The 27,092-nt window shown below is 41.3% G+C and overlaps 1 protein-coding gene across 1 annotated transcript; it reads right to left on the bottom strand.

Moving 5' to 3' along the window:
- Window positions 1-66: 66 nt before the first annotated feature.
- LOC124142807 lies at window positions 67-25,497 on the bottom strand. The gene is made up of 20 exons (XM_046511471.2): window positions 25,365-25,497; window positions 25,094-25,145; window positions 23,150-23,289; window positions 21,072-21,164; window positions 20,124-20,265; window positions 18,876-18,916; window positions 18,190-18,259; window positions 17,713-17,749; window positions 17,344-17,398; window positions 16,425-16,599; window positions 14,588-14,877; window positions 11,724-11,775; window positions 9,430-9,569; window positions 8,553-8,645; window positions 7,659-7,800; window positions 6,793-6,833; window positions 4,670-4,739; window positions 2,374-2,410; window positions 2,165-2,219; window positions 67-427 (listed from the first exon to the last, which is right to left on the bottom strand). Exons 2-20 carry the CDS (start codon window positions 25,128-25,130, stop codon window positions 242-244), a joined length of 1,896 nt encoding a protein of 631 aa, XP_046367427.2. The 5' UTR covers window positions 25,131-25,145; window positions 25,365-25,497; the 3' UTR covers window positions 67-241.
- Between the last annotated feature and the right edge of the window lie 1,595 nt (window positions 25,498-27,092).

The following is a 27,092-nucleotide window of genomic DNA, read 5'->3' as shown; positions in this document are numbered from 1 at the left end:
AGAGCTGACTACTCTCTTAGTTCGAATTCACGATGTAGGAATATGAAAAAAAATGAAAACAAACGATTTACTTAGAAATATTTATTACCAAACATAACATCCTTTTTTGTGGATCTTTGACAGAATTATTGTTTAACGACTCCCTAAAGACCATTCTGTTGTATATATAACTCTGGATGATTATCCTGTCCTGACCTCTTGGCCAATGTATGGTCTTCAAAAGCAGGTGTGATAGCCATGGCTAAGATTTCATATCCTTTTTTGCTGTTGCTGAAGCGCCCATGAGATGGCGGCCACCGTCGACGTAGATGCTCTCTCCTGTCACGAAGGCGGAGTCGTCACTGGCCAGGAACTGGATCACCTTGGCAATGTCCATGCTCTCCCCGATGCCTTTCAGGGGCTGACTTGCTTTTCCAATAGCAGTCAACTGAAATATGATGGTGTGGAATGTGAACGTGTGGAATATGGACGTGGGGTATATGGTCGTGTGGAATATGGACGTGTGGAGTATGGACGTGTGGAATATGGACGTGTGGAGTATGGACGTGTGGAGTATGAACGTGTGGAATATGGACGTGTGGAGTATGGACGTGTGGAAATATGGACGTGTGGAGTATGGACGTGTGGAATATGGACGTGTGGAATATGGACGTGTGGAGTATGGACGTGTGGAGTATGGACGTGTGGAGTATGGACGTGTGGAATATGGACGTGTGGAATATGGACGTGTGGAGTATGGACTTGTGGAGTATGGACGTGTGGAGTATGGACGTGTGGAGTATGGACGTGTGGAGAATGGACGTGTGGAGTATGGACGTGTGGAGTATGGACGTGTGGAGTATGAACGTGTGGAATATGGACGTGTGGAGTATGGACGTGTGGAGTATGGTCGTGTGGAGTATGGTCGTGTGGAGTATGGACGTGTGGAGTATGGTCGTGTGGAGTATGGACGTGTGGAATATGGACGGTGGAATACGGGCGTGTGGTATATGGGCGTGAAGAATAAGGACGTGTGGCATATGGATGTGTGGTATATGGATGTGTGATATATGGATGTGTGAAATGTTGACGTGTTTAATATGAGCGTGTTGAATATGGACGTGTGGAATATAGACATGTGGAGTATAGACGTGTGGTATATGGACATGTGATATATGTATGTGCAAACTGTGGACGTGTTTAATATGAGCGTGTTGAATATTGACTTGTGGAATATGGACATGTGGAATATAGACGTGTGGGATATGGACGTGTGATATATGGACATGTGGAATATAGACGTGTGGTATATGGACGTGTGACATATGGACATGTGGACTATAGGCGTTTGGTATATGGGCATGTGAAATATGTATGTGTAAAATGTTGACGTGTTTAATATGAGCGTGTTGAATATGGACGTTTGGAATATAGGCATGTTGAATATAGACGTGTGGTATATGGACGTGTGACATATGGACATGTGGATTATAGACGTGTGGGATATGGACATGTGGAATATAGACGTGTGGTATATGGACGTGTGATATATGTATGTGTAAAATTTGGACGTGTTTAATATAGGTGTGTTGAATATGGACCTTTGGGATATGGACATGTGGAATATTGACGTGTAGTATATAGACATGTTGAATATGGATGTGTGGGATATGGACATGGGGAATGTGAACGTGTTGTATAAATGCGTGTTAAATATGGACGTGTGGAATACAGACGTATGACTACTTACACCAAGTTATTAAGTGAAAATCAAGGCAAAATGTCTAAAGTGACATCTTCCTTCTATGTGCAGCTACGTATTTCAATTGGAGCGTCTCATGGCACGCTACAAAAGTCATTTATGTTGTTAAGCTTTTTAATTTGAGGCATGAGCATTTTCTTCCTTTTCGAATGACTAGTATGTCGTGACCCAAAGGACAAGGTAATAGTGTCTTTCAACAAGTCATGTAGCAACTGGTGTTTAACTGATTCCTAAAATGCTTCTCCCGTTTGTGTGTTTCGGGCACTCTTCGCCCAACTTCTTTCAAACAGACCCTCTCACTCTTACCGTCCACTCTCTAACCCCATTCACACCTTACCCCCAACCCTCCACCTTTCACCTTCAGTCCTCCACCTTCCACAATCCACTCACTCACTCACTCACTCACTCACTCACTGCACCTACCATCTCCGTTCTACCAGGGACGCTGGCGTAGGTGTCGGTAAGGATCATCCCAGGCCTGTTCAGGCAACAGAAAAAATGATTACTCTTTATGATAGTTTTTAAAGTTTTGTTTCAAGTTTCCTTTTACCAGACTATTTTTCTCATCGATCAAACAATATATTAAATACTGCCAACTAGACACTTTACACGAGGAAAGAAGATGCACGTGCCTGATTGTGTTAACTCTCACTCCATGTGGTGCCATCTCTGCAACAAACATTTGAAGTAGGCTTTAGGGACAGATTATTTAATATTAAGCCACAATAAATACATTGTTAAAAGGTGTGTTTCTTAAAGTAGGTTCAGGCTGTGTTCCCTCTAACATTTGACAGTACTTTGGTCATCGTGTCATTTGACAGTACTTTGGTCATTGTGTCATGTGTCATGTGTCAGGACTGTGGTCACTATGACATTTGACAGTACTGTGGTCACTATGACATTTGACAGTAATGTGGTCATTGTGTCATTTGAAAGTACTTTGGTCATTGTGTCATTTGACAGTACTTTGGTCATTGTGTCATTTGACAGTAATTTGGTCATTGTGTCATGTGTCAGGACTGTGGTCACTATGACATTTGACAGGACTGTGGTCACTATGACATTTGACAGTGCTGTGGTCATTATGACATTTGACAGTAATGTGGTCATTGTGTCATTTGACAGTACTTTGGTCATTGTGTCATGTGACAGTACTTTGGTCATTGTGTCATTTGACAGTACTTTGGTCATTGTGTCATGTGTCAGGACTGTGGTCACTATGACATTTGACAGTACTGTGGTCACTATGGCATTTGACAGTAATGTGGTCATTGTGTCATTTGACAGTACTTTGGTCATTGTGTCATTTGAAAGTACTTTGGTCATTGTGTCATTTGACAGTACTTTGGTCATTGTGTCATGTGTCAGGACTGTGGTCATTATGACATTTGACAGTAATGTGGTCACTATGACATTTTGGGAGTGTTGTGATCACTGATATGTGACAGTACTCTGGTCACTATGACATTTGACAGTACTTTGGTCACTATGACATTTGACAGAACTCTGGTCACTGACATTTGACAGTAATGTGATCACTATGACATTTGACAGTACTCTGGTCACTATGACATTTGACAGTACTGTGATCAGTATGACATTTGACAGTACTGTGGTCACTGACATTTGACAGTAATGTGATCACTATGACATTTGACAGTACTGTGATCACTATGACATTTGACAGTACTATGATCACTATACATTTGACAGTAATGTGATCACTATGACATTTGACAGTACTCTGGTCACTATGACAATTGACAGTACTGTGGTCACTATGACATTTGACAGTTAGGTTATCACTATGACATTTGACAGTAATGTGATCACTATGACATTTGACAGTACTATGATCACTATACATTTGACAGTACTGTGGTCACTGACATTTGACAGTAATGTGATCACTATGACATTTGACAGTACTCTGGTCACTATGAAAATTGACAGTACTGTGACCACTATGACATTTGACAGTACTGTGGTCACTGACATTTGACAGTAATGTGATCACTATGACATTTGACAGTACTCTGGTCACTATGACAATTGACAGTACTGTGGTCACTATGACATTTTGGGAGTACTGTGATCACTGATATGTGACAGTACTCTGGTCACTATGACATTTGACAGTACTGTGATCGCTATGACATTTGACAGTACTCTGGTCACTATGACAATTGACAGTACTTTGGTCACTGACATTTGACAGTAATGTGATCACTATGACATTTTGGGAGTACTGTGATCACTCTGTCAGGTCATTTGACAGCGCTGTGGTCACCTCGTCATTTGACACAACTGGGATCACCAAACATGACAGATCATAAAAGGAACTTTTGATGTTTTAGTATAGTTTTAAGTTGCGCTGCATCTAATCTCACGTGGGTATTGTTTGTTGATGGATGAGCTTGTGGTTACAGTATGGAACCTGGCTGATTGTATGACATCGTGCCCCAAAGACGTGAGTCATACTCCAACAGGTTGGTCTCATGAAGGTGGCCGTGGCGCAAAGCACTATTGACGCTTTTGTTCATCAAATAATAACGAAAGCAAAGATAAAGATTAATCTACATGCTTACTTTCGATCTTGTGATTTGAGTGAATGAGAGAGATTTTACGCCGCTTTTAGCAGTATTCCAGCAATATCACGGCGGGGGACACCAGAAATATACCCACTTGAAGAAGCGAACTAAAAAATTCGATGTGATGAGCGAACACTTAAACCACTAGGCTACCCAACCGACCCTCCAATGATTTGAAAAGTACCCTTCTGATTAAATTATGATACAATTTCTGTGGAAAGGTTTATTCCAAACCAAATCGAGTGCGCCATCACTTGGTGATGTGGGTGATTCCATTGACACCAGGTGTTTGGAACGTACACACACGTTCCTATGGAAACAGAACTTCGTGACTTACCCATTGCGAGGCAGTTGGTGAAGTGATCTAACCCTGCTTTGCTGACAGAGTACAACGTGCAGAAAGGCATCTGTCGACATATAGAAGGGTGCATTTTGTACATTACTGAACATCTGCTAGATAAATACAAATAATATGAAAGCCAATTTGGGTTGGGAGGTCGCGTTCTTTTTCTTCAAAACAGTTAATTATTATGAGTTGTCAACTGGTTTTAAAAGGGCCATGTGCTGATGTACCCTCGGTGTCAGTTTATGTTCCCGAGCCCGAATAGGGCTGTTCACTCAAAAGCTAAGAATGTCACAGTTAGGCAGTTACTAAACTACTCACGGAAATGAAAAAAACCCTGTTTTTCTCAATTTTAAAAATCGGCACAAAGTGTTACGTAGCTGTAAATACGAAGTAACAAAACAACTCGAAAAGTACTAGTCTGGATTTGCTAGTTTGATCTCAGTGAACAATACACAATGTACTTTACAGGAGGTAATTTGTCGGCACTTTCAACATTCAAAAATAAAACTAAGTCCAAATTGACATAGCAGAAACAGACTATAGGCATTATGCACCTGTTCTCACCTGTCGTCAAGGTGTCATAGGTCACCTTGATCTGCTTACACCTGGTTATGCCCTGTTTCACAATAGTCTGTTTTACGTGTAAAGAGATATGAAAACATTTGATACGCTGTATTTGTGCCACGGCCCAGTTAGTACTAATTTAGTTGTTTGATATATTTACATATTTTGTATATTAACTACATTTATTTAAGATCTGGGGTCGAAAAAACAGGTTTTTTTTCATTTCCGTGAGTCCTTTAGCCCTATTCTCGAGACAAGGGAGTTAACTGACAGTTTCCAACCTTGCCGAACTAGGCTGGAATTAAGGAGTAATATTTTCTGTGCATAGTCCAATCAAAATCCCGTAACGAAATCAACATCCGGTTCATAAACAACAGAACAACCGCCTTGCCGAATTCGTTTTATCGCAGGATTTGCAGAGCATGTGTATCGTGAAATCGACGAAGACAGATTTTTGTCTGGATTTGTTCATGTATTTAATCAATGTGCGCAAGTGATTTGATGCACTTCGCGAGGTAAAACCCGTTTTATTAAATAAAGATCTTTACAATCGATGAAATGGGCGCCGCCATTTTGTTTGAAGCAAGTGCAAGTGATATGAGTGGTGGAATCTGATTGGTCAATTGTGGGGACATAGAAGGGACGTAATAGCCACAAGTTGCGCTACAATCGACCCCAGAAATTCCAGTCTAGTTCGGCAAGGGGGGAAATTGGACTTTTAAAGTCTGTTACCTCCCTTGCCTCGGGAAAAAGGTTAATAGCAGACGACAGAAAACAAACCTAGAAGTATTCCTCCTAGACATATCCTTTCGGACAAAATCGGAAATAATCGGAGAATGGTATTATTTCGAGATACAAAATTGCGGTTGGCATGTTGTAAATGTAATGCTAACAGTTCAGCAATTCGAGGAGGCAACATTCGAAATGTACCTTACATGTCAGCGGGGTACATTAAACAATTGCATGTGTCTCAGTCAGAATCCGACATTCATGTGTAAGATAAAATAAAGTTGAAATGCCTACTTTATCAGTTAAACGCATGAGGTAAACGTCCTTTGACAAGAAACCCTAAAGCACGCTTGTTCGATTGAAATATATGCGTGTCGTTCAGGCGAAATAGTTCCGTCAAAAAGTGTTATTATACAGATAATTTAAGTATTTCATCGCTGAATTATACACGTGGAATTGGACCCGTGAAGATCAGGGTTGGAATAGTTCTTCCGCAGCCCATTCTTGCCGTAAGAGGCGACTAGCTGGATCGGTTGGTCAGGCTCGCTGACTTGGTTGATGCATGTCATCGAACCCAATTGCCAGGATCGATGCTCATGATGTCAATCACTGTATTGTCTGGTCTAGACTCGATTATTTACAGACCGCCGTCATATAGCTGGAATATTGCTGAGTGCGGCGTTACACAACAAACAAACAAATGACAAACGATAATAAACTGTTTAACCTGTATTTTGTATTTAATTGACAACTGTATCGCAGTACTGTAGTACTGTTCTTATCTTTTAGTTTCAATCACAGCTTCTATAGGGTATACTCACCGATTCTGTTGATGCTGTACTGGATATGTTAATGATAGAGCCTGTAATGAAAATGTCAGAGGTTTTAGATGCATAAATGTCCTGAAATATTAAACCACCCTAATGTTTGTCATAGTTTTGGTGGACCCTCCCCATGTCCTTGTACATTTTTACATGACTTCATATCACTAAAGCACTTCATAGTTTTATTATAAAATGTCCATTTGATCATGACCTCCCCAAATATGTGTATTGTTTTTCAATACCCTCTTCCAGAGAGACCGCCTCCGTGGTCTAGTGGTAGAGCGTCCGCCCGGAGAGCGGAAGGTCCGGGGGTCGATTTCCGGCCGCGTCATACCAAAAGACGTTAAAAGATGGTACTTGTTGTTACCCTGTCTGGCGCTCGGCATTAAGGTCTAAAACAAGGACTGGAATCTGTGTCTGAGTGGGGTATTCATGTTAAACTGCGGCATGGTATCTCAGTGGGCTAGCACTATAAATCGGCATCAGTCCGGACTAGTACAAGCAGCCACGTCGTTATATAAGTGCAATAACCTTAGACGCGACGTTAAACCCAATTTCACCTCGCCTCTCCCACAGAGTGTCGCATATTTTTGTGACCTTCCCCTGATTCCCTCTGCTCCCTCTACTATCAAACAGTGATGGTACCATTTGTTCTCGAAAAGATAAGCGTATGCTGCCTCACCGGTGGCACCCGTCACAAACACATGCAAATGCAAGTCAATTGTTCACCTGAATAAACAAGGGAACACATGGTCATGCAAAATCTGGAATCATTTCTAAATGGATGAAGGACTGAAATTATTCATATCGTTCGTGGGACGTCTTCAACAACCTAAAAATGAAACTTTTCTCAAACATTTTACCTTTCGTTTTCTTCAGATGAGGCACTGCCGCCTGGGACAGGAAGATAGGAGCCTTCAGGTTGACTGACATGGTTGTGTCGAATTCATCTGGTGTATAGCCATCAACGCCCGCCATACTGGTCATCGTGGCAGCGTTATTCACCTGGTCAATACAACACAACGGTCAATCTGCTAAAGTGAGTGAGTGAGTGAGTTGGGTTTAACGTCGCTTTTAGCATTATTCTAGTTGTATCACGGCGTGTCAGCTTAATGTGGGAAGAAAGCCCGAAGTGATGCAGGTCTCAGACGTTTACCACTTCGGTGAAACCCACGAGCACGGGTATGGTGCTGACAAACCTAGAAACATAATCGGGGTGAATCGGGATTCGAACCCACAATCATAGGTTTCTGGCGTGCCCAAGGGACGCAACTCTGTACAGCGAATCGCGGCGCCTTGGGTGACTGTTTAAGGACATATGCTTTTTTACCATGAGTGCTTTGTGAATAAACCCACCAGCACGGGTATGGTGCTGACAAACCTAGAAACATAATCGGGGCGAACCGGAATTCGAAACCACAATCATAGGTTTCTGACGTGCTCAAGGGACGCAACTCTGCACAGCGAACCGCGGCGCCACCTATTCTGCTAGAGCAAGGAGTAAGATTAAAGCTGTTTAAGCAAAGGTCTGCATTTACATGGAGATCTGGTTCCAACATATTTTAATGTTGAGAATCGAACAAAGATCACCGGCGTGTCGAACAATACTCTATCCACTGTCCCGACACAAACTATCAATATCACCGTTTTCAAACCTATTTTCCTTTGCTGTCATCCTCTATAATATTAGTCTGCATCTTGGCATAGATATATTAACACTTTAGCATCAAGGCAATATAGTGATTTCCTTTACATACCAGCACATCAAGCTGTCCGAACCTTTCAATCGTCTCAGAAACAATTTTCTTCAAATCCTCCAGCTTTGTCAGGTCTGCAGGCAGAACATGGATCTGTTGGCAATATGTCTTGGGTGAAATATTTCATCTTACGAACGACAAAATATGACCAAAACATGTTATGTTATGTCCTGTTAAACATCCGACACTTTGTTCTTTCAACTCTTGAATTGTTCTTCATGCTTTCAATCACTGGTTTGCCGCGCTCAAACTCGCAGCTTTATATACCTATGTGATATATACTACTCTAAAGAAGTTAAAGAACACCTAAGTCTTTCATATCAAATAGAAGTCATATTAATGTAATATGCGCGGTCTTTAACTTCTTTTGAATAGATTTGTTTAAAGTATGCTGAATTCATTCATTGACATGTTTCAATTCTGTCCGTTGTGAAATGTCTCCTTCAAGACGAACTGGGCTTTAGGCTGGTACTTATATGCATACATTATCTTTCAAAGTGCTCACTCTGTAGAGTATATTGGGCTAAACCTATAATTTCTTTATTCCTCACCTTCTTTTTTACCTCGAACGTTGTGCAGAAAAGGCAATGTCTTATAGAAACGTATTTATTTGAGGGATTGTAAATTAGAATGTATGGTGTATGACACTGACACACCTGGTCCCACTTGCACAAAGCCATTTTAGCGCTAAGATTATCGATATCTTAACCCTAAGAATGGGAGTTAAGATCATCTGAGGATCGCTTTATGCAAGTGGGCCCAGGTCACGCGGCAGACCGTTCTTTCCGCATTTGAAACGATCTTAAATATATCATAGATAAAAAAGAATTAAACCATCTTCCTGATTTAGTATCTAACCAAGTTTAGGCATGGATACCTTGTCTTTAGGCAGCCCCTTCTCCCTGCACTGCTCCGCCACCTTCTCCAGCAACTCTTGACGGCGAGCCACCAGAACCAGTCTAGGCTTGTACTGGGCCAGATGGAGGGCGGTCTGGGCGCCGATACCGGAGCTGGAGCCTTGCAATCGAATAAGTGAGAGAATATATATACGTTTCTATTTCACCGAGCTGAGAGGAGTGTGTGAAAGAGTTTAACGCCGCTTTAAATAGTATGTCAATAATATCGTTAATTCATTATATGGTGTGGTGAAGCCCTAATTGTTGCAGAGACATGTGTTTGTTTGTTATCGCGCTCAGCACTATTCTAGCTATATGACAGCGGACTGTACAAATCTGAACCAGTGATTGACATCATGAACATCGATCTGCATAATTGGGACACGACGGCATGCATTAACTAAGTCAGCGAGTCTGACCACCCGATCCCGTTTGTCGCCTCTTACAAGCATGGGTTGGTGAAGACCAGGGCCCACTTGCACAAAGCGATCTTAGCGCTAAGATGATCGTAGCTCCCATACTTTAACATAGGCTTACAATAGTCTTAGCACTAAGATCGCTTTGTGCAACTGGACCCAGGAATCTTCACCGGGATGCAGAGGCAGTCAGCTTAAGTTAAATTATGACGTGACATTGAGCCCCGTATGAGTGAGTGAGTGAGTTGCGTTTATCGTCCTTTTAACAGTAGTCCAGTTATATCACGGCGTGTCAGCTTAATGTGGGAGGAAAGCCCGAAGTGATGCGAGTCTCAGACGTTTACCACTTCGGTGAAACCCACGAGCACGGGTATGGTGCTAACAAACCTAGAAACATAATCGGGGCGAACCGGGATTCGAACCCACAATTTCTGGCGTGCCCAAGGGCACAGCGAATCGCGTCGCCTTAGACGACTGGGCCACCCGTGCCCCCAGCCCCGTATGACTATGTATGAGGTCCGTCCACTGGCGCGTACCATTGTGAAGAAAGGGGTAACGGGTGCGTTTGTTTGTTGTTTAACGCCGCACTCAACAATATTACAGCTATATGACGACGGTCCGCGACAAGCAGTACGCTGGATATGTGCGGATACGAGTTCTATTGGCGAGTTCAATACCACATTATAATACGTGCTGATGTGAGGTAGCCAATGACTACGGAAGCGTAGTAGGGCCACGGTGAATTAGTTTTGTCTAAGTATCTCCTACATAGGACTTTGTACCTCCTACGTAGGACTTACTATCTGATGAAAGCACATTGGGCGTTCTGCCCCAATAGGAGGTATTTCACACCGTCCTTTTCCGAGGCTTTATTAGATACACCAGCTACGTCGATATCCCATCGAGCATTGAGGCCTGAAGCCACCACTCTGTTCCGCTTGAACTTGTATCTTAAAGGTCGCTGAAGTGAATAGACGTCTTGAGAAGCTAGCCACTTCTTTATGTGATGTAAACTGATATCAGATTTACCTTCCTTTCTCACAATGTAATATAACTCAGCAGGGCCAGAAAAGGAGGCTGGATGTTTGGTATTTAAATAAATACTAGACAAGTATGCTTTCCATCCGTCAGCAGGCATGGTTACATGAGAAATGAAGCCTGAACAATGTAAATAGAGCTGAAATATTTATCAACTACATAGCCATTCATAACTACAGAGACGAGGCTGGGTTACATTCAATAACAAACGTGCTTGTGTGTTCTCGTATGTTAACTCGTGGATACGGAGGACTGCCTTCCTCAAAGGTTTGTTTACACAACTGATTGCCTTCAGTGGATAATGCAGTTATGTGACCTAGTTCAACACCGTGTTCGGAGTAACACCAGGATTCTATTTATTTTTACAAATTCTGTAAACATAACAGGACTAACTACATCGTACCCTTTCTATTTTAAAGGAGTTTCATACATGCTATTGTATAGTTTTAATTATACCGATGTTTGAATGTATAACCGTTGGTCTATCCTTAGCCAGGGTTTTCCCCCGATTGCAACACAACCTGTAATGTACTTCGCTGGTAAGCTATTTTTGGCGTGACGTCATTTAGATTGCCATGCCTCCGTGCTTGGGGTAAATGAGTGCAAAACGGCCCTGGGTCAGAACGCCCAATGTGCTTTCGTCAGATAGTAAATCCTACGTGGGACTGAATGAATGTATCTATACTATTAAGTTTATTCATTTGATTCGGTAACAATATTTCAAGTTGATTTTTAAGTGTTTGTTTGTTTGTTTGGGCACTGTCAAACATTAAGGAATTGTTATTATGTTCAAATATGTACTCTCCAAGTCTATATCTCACCTGTGATGACGATAACCTTATTCTCCAAGGACGCCATTTTGAAGGACACTTCTTACCCTGTCGAAACAAAATAGGTAGTTACAACATGGCGTTGTGTTTGCTGGCGATGTTAGGGGGAAAACTCAGTGTGACAGCGACACAGTTCGCCAGAGTTAAAGCTTAAACAATATAAGTTCAAATAAACATTATAGTAGCTGTCGAATGACCTACCTGATATTTTGCAAAGTCACCGACTGGTCTGTGCACTTGGATGAGCAAGACTACTCACTTTGTGACTGTACACGTACACGCATGCTTGCTATGTCAGCCCTGAATAATGCATTTTAAAACTCTACCGTAAAAGGCGTTATTGCCTGTTCGCTTTTCAAACGATTAACATCTTAATTGTTCGTTGTGCTCTTTACATTTGTTGTAGATTGTGTTTCCACAGGATTTTTATTGTCAGTTAACGCCCTTGCCTCGTTGTGCTAATTACATTTGTTGTAGATTATGTTTCCAAGGGATTTTTATTGTCAGTGAACGCCCTTGCCTCGGGGAAATTGATACTGGTCTCAATGTAATCGGTGGGGAGAGGGATAAGCCCATTGGCTAAAGAGTTCGCTGGATTATTTCTAAAAGAGTCGTGAAACCATACTCATTCTCAAATGAAAGGAAAATTGAAACTGCTATCTCACGCCTCAGACTTGGTCACAAAAAGCACTATGACAAGGTTTGTTCATCTTGCAATCAGGCTGAAACCATTGACCACCTGTTACTAGAATGTCAAGACCATGCCCCAGCCCGGGCTAGGTTAAAACAAGAATTGCAGTTAGATCCGCTATCTGTCATAGATCTCCTAAAGCCAAGAGATGCAATAGCGAAGGCCAAACTAACTCTATTTCTGAGAGATGGACAGCTGCTCGAACGTATATAAACAGAGCAGCCAAGGATAAAAATGAAATCATATCAATATAAGAAAATAGAAATCATATCAATGCAAAAACAGAAATTATGTGAACACCGAACTCACAATAGATATGTGAACCCTTCTCACACACAGGAGTCCCAAAGAGGGACAGGTCAGCCGAAATTGCCTAGGCAGAAGGCGACCTCTTAAACACCTAATGCAACAACATACTCATTCACAAAATGAAATCGCACAGATTAACGAAATACTGGCACCATACAAGTATGTTGGCATCCTCGGTGTGATGCCAGGTTAGAATTGGTCTCAAGTAACTAATGCTTGTGGCCTTGAGAAGGTGACGGTTGGTCAGGCTCGGTGAATTGGTTGAATGTTTGTTTGCTTGCTTGTTTGTTGTTTAACGCCGCACTCAGCAATATTCCAGCTATATGACGGCGGTCTGTAAATAATCGAGTCTGGACCAGACAATCCAGTGATTGACACCTTGAGCAACGATCCACCCAATTGGGATACGATGACATGCATCAACCAAGTCAGCGAGTCTGACCACCCGATCCCATTAGTCACCTCTTACGACATGCATAGTTGCCTTGTACGGCAAACATGGGTTGCTGAAGACCTATTCTACCCCGGATCTTCAGGGGCCTGGTTGAATGTGTTTTACCGTACACAACGGCGTGGATTCGTTGCTCTTAATACTAATCACTTGTTTGTGTGCTCCAGGCTCGATCATTTACATGCAGCCGTCAAATAACTGGAATATAGCTGAGTGCAGCTTCAAATAGCAAACAAGCAAACAATTATCTGAGCTGATATTTAAATCAGGAAACCATACCGGCTAGGCAAACCATACAAAGTTTGAATGCGTGAGTGAGTATGTTTTTACGCCGCCTTCGGCAATATTACGACAGGGACACCAGAAATAGGCTTTATTCATTGTACCCATGTGGAGAATCGAACCCGGTTCTTCGTACCGAGCGAATGCTTCATCCGCTAGGCTACACTACCGCCCACCAAACAATGCATGACAATTTGCTTGTTACAATGAATTCGAAGTATGCTAGTGAGTGAGTGTGGTTTTGTGCCACCCCTTACCGTTATCCCCGCAATATTGAGGGTGGTGACACCAAAAATAAGTTTCACATTAGATGTCATGTGTGGAATTGACCCCATTGTTCCGCGTGACGAGCCGGCGCGTTTACCACTTTTGGCTTAAAGCACGACTGTGACAACGTACGTCCTATAACATTGAATGGGCATGGGGGAACCCGTCGTCTGAACACCCGCAATTCGCTGTACCATAAACTAATAAGCATGGGTAGAATCGCCGATTCGACCTGATTGTTTATCTTGTTCCTAGGGACCGCCTCCGTGGTCTGGTGGTAGAGCGTCCGCCCGGAAGGTCCGGGGTTTGATCCCCGGCCGCGTCATACAAAAAGACGTTAAAAGATTGTACTTGTTGTTACCCTGTCTCGGCATTAAGGTGCTTAAACAAGGATTGGTCGGCTCGGAGTCAGTATACTGTGTCTGAGTGTTGTATTCATGTTAAACTGCGGCATGGTATCTCAGTGAGCTAGCACTATAAAACGGCATCAGTCCGGACTAGTACAAGCAGCCACACACACACATACACGTGCATGCACGTCGCTATATAAGTGCAATAATCTTGGACGCGACGTTAAACCCAATTTCACCTCACCTCTTGTTCCTAGGGCTTTCCTCCTACACCAAACTGACACGCCGTGATATAACTGAAATGCTTTTCAAAGCGGCAGTAAACCGATCTCACTCAGTCACTCACTTTAATATTGAAACAGTGTACAAGCAAGACGTCAAGCGGGCTTTGCTTTTTATCAGGACTGCTTGGAAAGAAGTGAAACAAGACACAATCTTTTACTGTTGGCACCACACCCGTATTCTCCCCGATGCGCCTGTTACAGCTAACCCTGTCATCGCCTACCTCGAAGCCATCAATGCTACTAATACAACTTGCAACACCGTGTACGGCGACACGGCATCGAGCGAAGGCTTTTTGATCGCCGATGACGACATCCCATGTGAGGAAGAGATGGCCAACGACACCATCGTTGACATCGTCCGCGGGCAGCCTGACGGTGATAACACAGAAGATGAAGCAGACGACAGCGAGCACCCAATTATCCCACCAGCAGCAACCATCAAGGCACATCTCGCTCAAATTGCATGCTACGTCGAACACCACTTGGGTGTGTTTTCCGTTACTGACTTGGACTTTATTACAAACATGCGGTTTTTTTTGAGAAATGTGTCTTCAAAATGTGAGAAACAGAAAACACCGAAAGACTATTTTCAGTAGATGAAGTGTCAATGAAAGCAAGTTGTCAAGACGGCAGCACTTACATGTACACGAGGAAACGTGTGTCGTTGATCTGATGAATTCAGTGAGTAATTTCTCTTTCGTTTTGTACAAATGGGAAAATTATTATTATTATTGCAATGTCATTAATCATAAATTAAGTAATAAATGAATGAATAAACAACATAACATTATAAATAGTCATGAAGATGTCCGATTTTCGATCACAACATACTCGTTAATCCGACACATAATATGCAACCAACAATATCAGATTAACGGGACTTGACTGTATATACTTACCCATGTTAAAACTGCTTCTATATGTTAATTTACAAAGAGACGACTAACGGGATCGGGTGACCATAGTCAGTCTCGCTGACTTGTTTGATGCATGTCATCGTAACCCAATTGCGTATATCGACGTTCATGACCCGATTATTTACAGACCGCCGTTATAGCTGGAATATTGGTGAGTGCGGCGTTAAACAACAAACAAACAAAAACTTAAAAGATAAAGACACAGTTATGATAGGATTTATTTCTAAAAGGAGTGATAAAATAGATTTTAAAAAACACAAAGTACATGAGACAAAACATGTCATGCAATGATCCGTGAGTAATAACCCGTGAATATCCCGTGAATAGTTGTTAAAACACATCTTCCCGAGGCAAGGGAGTTACCTGACTTTAAAAATGCAGTTTGAGTGGGAACTGGACTTTTAAAGTCGGCTAGCTGCCTTGCCTCGTGAAGACGTTAAAACAAGACAGAATGTATCACCATGGGTGATCGGGTGATCTGACAGATGATTGGCAGTCTTGTTGTCGGGGCAACATCTGTTCACCAGCATGTCACGTCATATAAAAGCGACAAAACCATTTCTACAATCATAAAAATTTCTATTAAAAGCAGACTCCATTCTACGATTCCGACTATACCATGAACATGTGTTTATGAATCATACTCTCACATATTTTCTTTGTATCGAACGGACTCGTTTTCAACATTTTAAAAACTCATTGCGGGTTCAGTAGAAAAAAAAAAGATTTTAAAATCTTAGTTTTCTATATATTTGATTGTTATTGATGCATTCTCATGTGCATATGCAAAACATGTACACTTTCTTATGAGCAATATCTCATTGGAATTGTATCGATATTATACCATTACAAAATGTGCGGCAATTGCAAGATGAAGAATGGATATTTTTCTTAAATTCTGGCCTTCCTTTCATTTATTATTTAATTGATTCACATTGTCCATTTGATATAATGCTAAAAGTAGCTTCTAGTGTTAAACTCTTTACAAACTGGAAATGTATATATAAAATGCAATAATAATAACATTATTTTTAAAAACATTAAAAAACACAAGGCTACAGGCCGAATAACGAGAGACATAAAAACTGTTCGTTCGCCTTCATTTAAAGAGTGTCTCGTCTTAGATTGTCATGGCGGTTCTATCCCATCTTCACTAATGCTGAGGCGCCCATGAGATGGCGGCCACCGTCGACGTACATGCTTTCTCCGGTCATGAAGGCGGAGTCGTCACTGGCCAGGAACTTGACGACTTTGGCAATGTCTAGACCCTCCCCGACTCCTCGGAGCGGTTGACTAGTCTTACCCATCTCCTTCATCTGAAAGATGGTCGTGTAATATCAAAACACCATTTCCACAAGAAATACGAACTGCAATCCACATTCTTCCTTAAAAGAGTGGGTTTGAATCCCCGTCTCACCCCGATTATGTTTCTCGGTCTGTCAGAACCATACCTGTGCTCGTGATTTTCACCAAAGTGTTGAACGTCTGAGACCTGTATCACTTCCGATTTTCCTCCCACATTAAGCTGACAGGCCGTGATATAATGCGGCGTTAAACCCAACTCACTCACTCCTAAAAAGACTTAGAGAGTTGTTCCATTCGATAAAAGCTGGGGTATTTATTCATATTTTTTCGTTCACTTCTTTAAGACCTACATCTTTTCTCTGAATTAGGTGCTGCATCCAGGGTGTGTTTCTTCAGGACATCTCTTAACAAGGTATATTGTTTTCAAAATATATTGTCAACTTGTGAATACATTTATGGATCTGGGTTAGAATTCGTCTTCAGCTACCTATGCTTGTTGTAAGAGGCGACTAACGAGATCAGATGGTCAGACTCACTGATATTGTTACTGCATGTCATCGTATTCCAATCGCGTAGATCGATGCTCATGATCTCAATCACTGGATTGTCTGGTGTAGACCGGATTATTTACAGACCGCCGTTATAAAGCTGGAATAATGCTGAGTGCGGCGTTAAACAACAAACGAACAAATGTATGATTGGTGTGTTCGGTGCTTGAAGGTGCAGCAGTGGAGGTATTAAGTAACTAATCGTACCTTTTCTGTCATATTCGGTATGTTGGCCATGGAGTCTGTCAAGATCAGCCCAGGTCTGGAGAATAAAACTTAAATAAATAACCGTTTGGCATCTTCAGTAATCACTCACTACCATTTATGCAATTTGTAGGAGAGACGGGTGCCCTACCGGTCGGGAAGGATATGCTCACCCTTTTGGCGAACACCTGGCGTCATCACATATTTTCAGGTCCATTAATATAGTTTCACCACTATTTGACCTTATACGTCATTTGGAATCTGTTTCGGCGGATAATAGAGACTTGTTATATTCTGGCATCGACGTTTTATAATTAAGATTAACCTATTAATGTACACTGCGGGGATATCTTGAATACTTAAAATACACACCTGATTGTGTTGACTCGGACGTCAAATGGAGCCATTTCTGAAACACATTGAACAATTTTCTCAAAATATTTCGAGTATTGTCAATAACACATGTATATGTTTTTTTCGTATTTGTGACCGATCGCGTTACCTTCTGGGATTAACATTTAGGATCACAGTAAACTACGGTTATAACGAACACGCTTGTAACGAACTGACCGAAATAATTTACTTAACGTTTTGGTCCCGACTATTTGCTGTAGTTATGCTGTATATATGCTTATAACGAACTACGGTTATAAAGAACTAAAATTAGTTGTCCCTTTGAGTTCGTTATAACCGTAGTTTACCATAACTGAAATAGATTTGGTCTTATGTACCGATTTGATGTTATACCGGCAAAGAGAATGCTACCGTGCAGTCCAGGGGGGTCGAGGGTGGTACACCCCTACAAGGAGGCGGGGTTAGGGGGTGGGGGTAGGGGGAGGGGATACTCACCCAGAGCCAGGCAGTTGGTGAATTGGTCAAGTCCCGCTTTGCTGGCACAGTATATCGTGAAGAATGGCGTCTGGAGACAAACACATCTAATTTATACAACTCATTAAAACAAAGTTACGTGAACGTAAATGATAGTTGGACTGATGCAATCATTTTGCTAACACTCCAATAGTTTGAGCAAGGGTACTAAATCGTCCCACAGGTTTCCTTGAAAGGTTCCCCTCCCATAGTATAGCATAGTATAGTGAATATCACTTGAAGATTAGTTTGAGACATTAACTTGATCGATCTTTGTTTTAAGTAGGAGGAAGTCCGAAATCTCGCGATTATTTTCGCACGTGAAGCTTCACATGCGAAAATAATGGCGAGATTTCCGACATTCTCCTGATCCTATACTTAAAACAAAGTTACGTGTACTTCAATGACAGTTGGATAGATACAATCAGTTTGCTGACACTCCAATAGTTTGAGTATGGGTACTAAATCGGTTTCCATAGGTTTCCTTGAAAGGTTCCCCTCCCATAGTTAAACAAGAGCGGCCACCCTCCCATAGTATAGCATAGTATAGTGAATATCACTATAATAATCGCGAGATTTCGGACATTCTCCTCTACATAATACAATATATATATAGTAGGTGATGACTATATTACTGTTAGGCTAATTAAGATACATCGTGCACTTACTGCTTCGGTTGCCGCTGTACTCGAGATGTTGATTATGGACCCTGAAACACAATTTTGATTATTTAAAACTTTCCCCAAGAATAATTAACTAAGTTGGATATCTCTTTCGTATGGAAACCTGGAATTGGTATTCTCGGTTCCTGATATATGCGTGAAAAGAATAATTTGTCGTCAGGTTTTATATCCTCATTTTTCCGAGGCAAGTTGGCGGACTGTAAAAGTCTAGTTTCCACCCATGCCGAACTATAAGCTGGAATTTTGTGGTTCTGTCGTAACGCAACCAGTCGCTATTACGAGTTATGTCCCTTCTCTGTCTCTCCTACTGACAAATCAGATTCAACCTCTTATATCACGAGCATTTGTTTCAAACAAAATGGAGGCGCCCAGTCAAGATGATATGATAGGTAATCAAGATCTTTACTTTAATCTTTAACTTTACCTCGCGAAGTGCATAGAAAAACATTGATTAAAAACATGAAGTGATTTGGAAAATATCTGTCGACACTAAGTTGACGGTACACAAGCTCTGTATACGTAAGTCCTGCAAACGACCGAAATCTGCACGGCAGTCGCCTGATCGAGTTAAAATTTAGCGTCGCCTCGGCATTATTTCAGCCATATAGCGACTTCGTCGCCATGTTGAATAAAACCTGATGTCGATATCGTTACGCGATTTTGGTGGGATTATGTAAAGACTCGTTAGTCCAGCCAAAATATAACTCCATAATTCCAGCCTAATTCGGCAAGGGTGGAAACTGGACTTTTAGAGTCAGTTAACTCCCTTGCCTCTGAAAGATGTATCTCCTGCGTTAAAATGAGTACAGGGACACAGGACAGTCATCCTCTTTATCATTTGGTACCAAAAGCAGAGTCGCTGCATCACGTTTAGCTGAGGGCGTTTCCATCTATTCGTATTGAGACAGTGAGAACACTCCATGGCCAAGTCATGCAAGAGCGATTCTGAATATGATTCTAAATATTTCTCATGGTCATATTATTTCTTTAAAAGAATTACATCTTTTTTAACTAGAGCGGGCCATGGAGGTTGAATATTTCAAGTTATTGTCCCACAGTATGTGCCTATCTTACAAAACAGCCATAATCCCTAAGAATATTCAATTGCCGTCCCTTTACGTCGGTCATCACCAGTACCTTTACGTCGGTCATCACCAGTACCTTTACGTCGGTCATCACCAGTACCTTTACGTCGGTCATCACCAGTACCTTTACGTCGGTCATCACCAGTACCTTTAGTCTTTTTCAGATGCGGCACGGCTGCCTGTGAGAGGAACATCGGGGCCTTCAAGTTGACGTCCATGATCTTTTGAAACGCCTCGGGGGTGTAGCTGCCCACCCCTGTCATGCCGGCCATGGCGGCCGCGTTGTTGACCTGGTCAACAGTGGAGGTCAAACTAAATATGGACGGGCATCTGGGCTGAACAATCAATACATACGTCTGTTTCCTGTAATTGTTCAAGGGTGGGATTCAGGCATGTCGGCATTTGGTCGTCAAGCCTTCCATTTCAGTGAATTTTCATTTACTGTATTTAGTGGACACTGACTAGCCCATGACAAGCATTCTATGTTATTTCAGTGAAGCATAAATATTTGTAACAACCGTGTTAATTCCTCCGTATCTAGGAATTATAATACTATTGTAATGTTTGCCTTTAGTGTTGTAGATAGCTTGCTATCTTGTACGTAGTAGCCTTATGAGAGGTACTGCTTTCAAGTGAGACCTGCTGAGAGGTTTCATATTTCAATAGTTTTAACAGCTTTTCAGCGAGCCTGACCACGAATACGAAATGAGAAATTGTGATTTGACAAGACAAAAATAATATTAATTCTGAATTTCTAACAAGTATCAGAAGATTGTTCTTTTCATGTTGAAACAAAATTCAGCCATAAAGTACTTTTCACTAATTCGTTTGAAATGGTGATTGTATGTGTTCAGATGAGTACAGTAATTAAATCATTAAATAATACATATAAAACAAAATGGGATTTACAAACAATTATGAACAGCATTGGGAACTTTAAGAAAGCCTAAACTTCAACGATGTCTGGGTATACACTTACACACAGCCATCCAGATGTAACCCATGTACATTTACACTCGGTATATGGTCTCTGATTTACAACATTTCACCCTGGGCCGTTATCAAACGATGGTTCTTAGCAGAACATCCTACTTACCAGCACGTCAATTTGTCCAAACTTTTTTACCGTCTCAGAAACAATTCTTTCTAAATCCTCCAACTTGGACAGGTCAGCAGGCAGGATAAAAATCTACAACACAAAGACTGGTTTGAAGTCATCTGTGTTGTGTTCAGAGAAATATTTTCAACACTGTGTTGATTTCTCTCAACCTCTACCCGTTGGGTCGCCTCGGAGTAAGTGTTGTGTCTGGTTTGTGTACCCATGTGAAACTGTGGCATGATATCTCAGTGGGCTGGCACAACACTAGTCCGGAACAGTAGAACAAGCAACAAACACAGGTGCATGCACGTCGCTAAGCCTATATAAGTGAAGTGATCTTGAACGCGACGTTCACCCCATTTTACCTCATCTCATCTACTCCAGTGGGCATTTCGGGGTCAGAGGAGGTGAAAGGAGGTCCCCCGTTTCTAATGATGTCGTCAGTGCCGAATCTGTCTCATTAAAATCAATTTCCTCTCCGCGTGCAGATTTGAAGCTGATGCTGATGCTGATGCTATAAAGGAGGGGTCTCCACGCAGAGTGAAGTCATAATGGATTAAAAGAACTGATTCTAATGAGACTGGGGCCGGCCAAAATGGGTAATTAGAATCACACTGACAGAAATAGTTTGTAAAGTTTACTAAATGAATTTCACTTTCCACTCAGACACTAACATGTTAGTAGAATTTACTAATCAGTTAGTATTATTTTACTAGGTGGCCTATCGTCACTAACTTAAAAGGTGGAGTAGTAAGCAGATATATACTTCCTCTCTGACAGAAATACCGTTGAGCATACAGCAACAACATATTGACGAACACAAAGGTTTGTATACAACCTCTTAATTCGTAGTCCGTCACGACACCACCCGTGCTACGGAGACTGCTGTCGTCACAAGGGTAAATTTTGTAAACATTGTTCCGAGTTCTTTGTAAGTTCTGGTGGTATGTATTATACAAGTACATGTGAATCTGATTTGCACATCTAATTTCTAATGTGTAGTATACATCTCATCCATATTTGACTCATAGCCTGATGATATGCACTTTCATTTATTCATATACGCGTGTTTCAATTCTAAACATGTTCAAATGCATTTAAATTTTATACATGTTTGGATTATGGGTATGTTACGTTTCGATGTTTTTTGGTGCTATGAGGCGTTAACTCATTTCATGTGTTTAGACTCTAAACGTGCATAGATAGAACACATAAAATATGCTTACCGTTTAGGATTGAAAAATATTACAAAACATATCTTCTATGTGCTTACATTCTTAACACATTTTTACAATGTGGTCTGAGTAGTAGTTATTTAATCAGTGATATTAACTAATCATTAGCGTATTCGTGCAAACTACTAAGAAGGATAGTAAATTCGTTGTCAACTGAGCTTCTGGCGCGGTGACTAATTAAATTAGTAGAATTAAGTTAGTAGAATTCATTAAAGACCCGTGAAGATCCGGGGTAGAATAGGTCTTCATCAACCCATGTTTACCGTAAAAGGCGACTATGCTTGTTGTAAGAGGCAACCAACGGCGTCGGGTGGTCAGGCTCGATGACTTGGTTGATGCATGTCATCGTATCCCAATTGCATGGATCGAGGCTCGTGATGTCAATCACTGGATTGTCTGGTCCAGACTCGATTATATACAGACCGCCGTGATATGGCTGGAATATTGCTGCGTGCGGCGTTAAATAACATGCAAACATAAAAAACATTAGACTTTTGTCTCAGTGCAGGGTCCGTGAGTTGCATGTAAGTGTGACCGGACGGCATGGAACGTGATCATGGTATCAACCACTGGCCCAACTGGCCTATGCGTCCTCATGTGTAAGCCGTCGTCAGCTCAATATTAATGATAGGACTAAGGCAGTGTAATACTACACAGAAACCAGGAAGCTCTCCATTGCATCAATAGGGAGGTAACGATCCAAGATTGTTTTACTTGGAACAAAACAAATTATCGCTCATTTCAGTTTTAAAATACTCTTAACATAATCATTGATAAAAAAAAATACTAATTAAACCATCTTCCGGATATGACTCTCTAACCAAGTTTATGCTTGGATACCTTGTCTTTAGGCAGCCCCTTCTCCTTGCACTGCTCCGCCACCTTCTCCAGCAACTCTTGGCGGCGAGCCACCAGAACCAGTCTAGGCTTGTACTGGGCCAGATGGAGGGCGGTCTGGGCGCCGATACCGGAGCTGGTACCTGCAGGCAACAGAAAAGAAAGCATGACAATTCACAATACATCTGTTACCATCATTCAAGAAAACTAGAAAAAGAACAATCACGTCACCAGAACCAGTACAATTATGTAATAGTACGAAAAACCTCATGAGCATGCGCCATAGAAAAGTGCAATGTAAGAGAAAGAAAACCTCATGAATGTGACAAGAGAGCTAGTTCCATAACGCAATAGACAAAGTGCTCATGAACATTCACATTAGAGGGAATACTATTATGAAAGAATGAACACTCGTGATACCAGACCTGGTACCATTATGCAAGGTGAGATGAAATGAGATTTAACGTCGCGTTCAAGATTGTTGCACGAATATAGCAGCGCGTGCGTGCGTGCGTGCGTGCGTGTGTGTGCGTGCGTGCGTGTGTCAGACCAGTCCATGTTTTAGCTCTTTAAGGCCGAGCTCCACGCAGGGTAACAACAAGTAACCTGAACATTCACAATACGTATAGCAGAGCCAGTGCCCGTATATAACCTTGATTGCTATTACATTCTATCATGTAAAGACTGATGGGAATCAAGTTCCCAGACAAGCATGTTGTCGCCTCGCCGCGATTCCGGAGATCGGGTGGTCCTATCGGGTGACCTAATAAGGGCAGTATGAATCAATATGCCCGAAGTCGACAATCGATACTTAATGTATTAACCACTGACGTGTCTCGACAGCGTCCAAGCCAATGTGGCATGAGTTGAATATTCATTAAGGGAACTAGGGTCGGGCAAATTATCAGTCCCACCTGATTTAAAAACTACTATGTATGTACTACTACTACTTCACATTTTAAGATACACAGCAGCATAACAGTTAACTATTACGTCATTACGTAAAGACAAATTGTTTCCGTTCCACCCATGACTGTAATATCTTGATTGGAAGACAAACCTTCGAGCAAACCCCGCATTAAAACAATATTCACTCACCCATTCACTGCACGTTCGATCAATTACCCCGGCATAGATACTTTCGTACATTTCACATACATACATACATGACATACGTACGTACGTACGTACGTACATACAAACATACATACAAACGTGACGTACGTACGTAAACACACACACACACACACACACACACACACATACATACATACATACATACATATTTTCTTCTACAATGAGTGAGTATGTAACTTGCACAGTAGTCCGTTTTTAACAGTATTCCAGTTATATCACGGCGTGTCAGCTTGACGGGAGAGGAAATACCGAAGTACAGGTCTCAGAAGTTGTCCACGTTGGTGAAACCTGAGAGCACAGGTATATGATGCTGACAATGCTAGAAACATAATCGGGGCGAATGGGGATTAGAACCCTCAATCTTCGCTTCCCCAATGAACTTCGTGACTAAAGAAAAATGTGATCACCCTGCTTACACACATTAGCTCAAACCTAATGACAGGGACGCCGATGTTTTTCTGCTTAAATAGTAATTTATTTCGTCTGCATGCGAGCTGGCTCCAGTTCACGCAAGGCGAACGATCACTGTATTGTCCACCGTTTGTCGTTATTAAGGGGAGGCAACTCTGTCATCTCTGTTCAAACTAGGTCATTGTCTTATATAAGGGCTGCTGTTGCCCTACTTTCATCTTGACGATGTTCGAGAGTACTTTCTGAGCATACAGTGCAATATAGAGAAGAAAACATTTATATCACTCATAAAGTATTCAATGTATTATAACCCACAGCATCTAAAATCGGATATCCCTATTACTGGTGAATCCTAACGCACAAAACAGCGTTACATTAATACAATCTTGATGACCTCACCTGTGATTATGATCACTTTATTCTCTAGAGACGCCATCTCTTATTATTCCCGCTGAAACAACAGACATAATTATAATTAAGACAAAACTCTACTGACATAGAGGGTCAGTCCGCTGTCAGATAATATGCATGACTGATATGTTGTATTATCTGAATAAAATTGACCGTCAATATTTCACAGATGTAAGATGTAATTTATATAACTACCCAGCAATGAGTGACCTACCTGTCCGGGTGTGTAGCTAATCAGATACTCGACTGTACTACTCACCTGTAGATATCGACGTGAACGTGTCACTGTCCGTCCCATTTACCGGCAACCGCAAACAAAACAACGGCTTCGATACATACCCCTTCGTCGGGCCACTTGTGTAGCTATTCAGCCCTGAACGTGGACCTTCCTGGAAAGAGGTGGTCCTGTGAAAGCGTTTCTATTTGGTTGGAACGCTCGTGTTATACAAGCGTGCATTTATAGGACGGGGTCGTGTATTTTACGTAAATGATTCTGTTAATCGTAGGTTTCGACATTTTGAAGATGAAATGAATATAAAACGCCAACGCCAGATAATAATCACTCTCAATAATCTGCCGAAACATATTTCATGGTCGCAAAAAGAATAACTGCGGTGAACATAATATGAATGGATATCTGAAAATCAGGGATGGCAAATAGGTGCTCGCGAAAAAGGTATTCATGTCCCCTACCCGTAGCACCTGCTACTCAAACAATTTGCAAAAAAAAGTGTTTGTTGACCGACGTTCTGCAGTTACGAGAGATTACCTGCGGGTATTTACCACCATGTACTCTTAATCGTGTTTTGTACGCCGTGATATAACTGGAATAATGTTAAAAGCGGCGTTAAACCCAACTCACTCACTCACTCACTCACTACTCTTGTTATGTAGTTTATGACTTTATCACTAGACATATCAACAATTATATATAGTATAACCCTAGATATGGCAACTGGACTGAGTGACATAATCAAGAGTAACTGGTTTGTGACGGCCCGCTCCGTTGTCTGCAAAAGGCTAACATTATCTCAAGAAATATAATTTGATTTCGCTTGTTGAAAGATAAATATTGATAAAAATACAAAACTGATATTGGAATATAACAAATCACATTAAAATCAGATCGTAATGCTGGCTACCGCTACACGTATGTAGCGATCAGAACCTGGATACGACCAGAACTGGGATAAACAGTATAGAGAATTATATCTGTCACGTGCAACTATGTGTTTAATTAACAAAAAATTAATAAGAGCAAAATCATCTGCACTTCTTGTGTTTTTTTATTTTTACTCCCTTCTGCAAAGTGCGCCAATGGCAGTGCTTCTGACTCGATATCCACCATTTGTAGCTAAATATAGCACCGCATAAAAGTGGTAATGCGGAACTAAAGCGGAATACAATTTCTTCTTTTTATACAGATCGCTAATGAAAACATGCAATTCCTATGCAAAGCTTATTATCAAAGAACATGTTTCTCATGGTTTAAAATGTGAATGACAATTATCAGAAAACAAAACTCTCAAGGTTCCTTTCATTCTTGAAAGCATTACATTTATGCCACTACTGGTTGAGGGGATGTGAGTAATAATATAGTCAATAATCTCTTAAACTTAGAAATATTGACCCATTGCATTCAGATTCTGCTCACAGGTTTGAAATGAGATTTACTATCAGCAGCCAAAAGAAAATCTTAAGATTCCATAACCTGTAGATTTTACAGGCGTTATACCATTTCTGGTCGAGGCGATATGAGTAATAATATAGTAAAAAGTCTCTTAAAATTATACATATTGTAACATAGCATTCAGATTTTGCTCACAGGTTTATAACAGATAATAAGCAGCACGGCCATTTTGATAGGAATTACATTTTGTTGCATGTATGTATGTATATGAAATGCACGAAAGTATCCATGCCGGGGTAATTGATCGAACGTGCAGTGAATGGGTGAGTAAATATTGTTTTAATGCAGGGTTTGCTC

The sequence above is a fragment of the Haliotis rufescens genome, unplaced genomic scaffold, assembly GCF_023055435.1.
Source record: "Haliotis rufescens isolate VD_foot unplaced genomic scaffold, xgHalRufe1.0.p SCAF_59, whole genome shotgun sequence".
NCBI lineage: Eukaryota > Metazoa > Mollusca > Gastropoda > Lepetellida > Haliotidae > Haliotis > Haliotis rufescens.
The sequence above is the reverse complement of the archived record's forward strand: the minus strand, read 5'-3'. Positions and strand labels throughout refer to the sequence as shown.

Bases quoted from the DNA above. Each gene is read 5' to 3' on its own strand.
- LOC124142807 (XM_046511471.2), bottom strand. From the start codon at position 25,130: ATGGCGTCTCTAGAGAATAAAGTGATCATAATCACAG. The intron at 18,917-20,123 runs GTACTGGTGATG...ATTGTGTTTCAG, and splicing joins GCATCTGAAAAAGACTAAAG to GGTCCATAATCAACATCTCG. The intron at 8,646-9,429 runs GTATCCATGCCT...TATTGCCAACAG, and splicing joins AGGGGCTGCCTAAAGACAAG to ATCCATGTTCTGCCTGCAGA.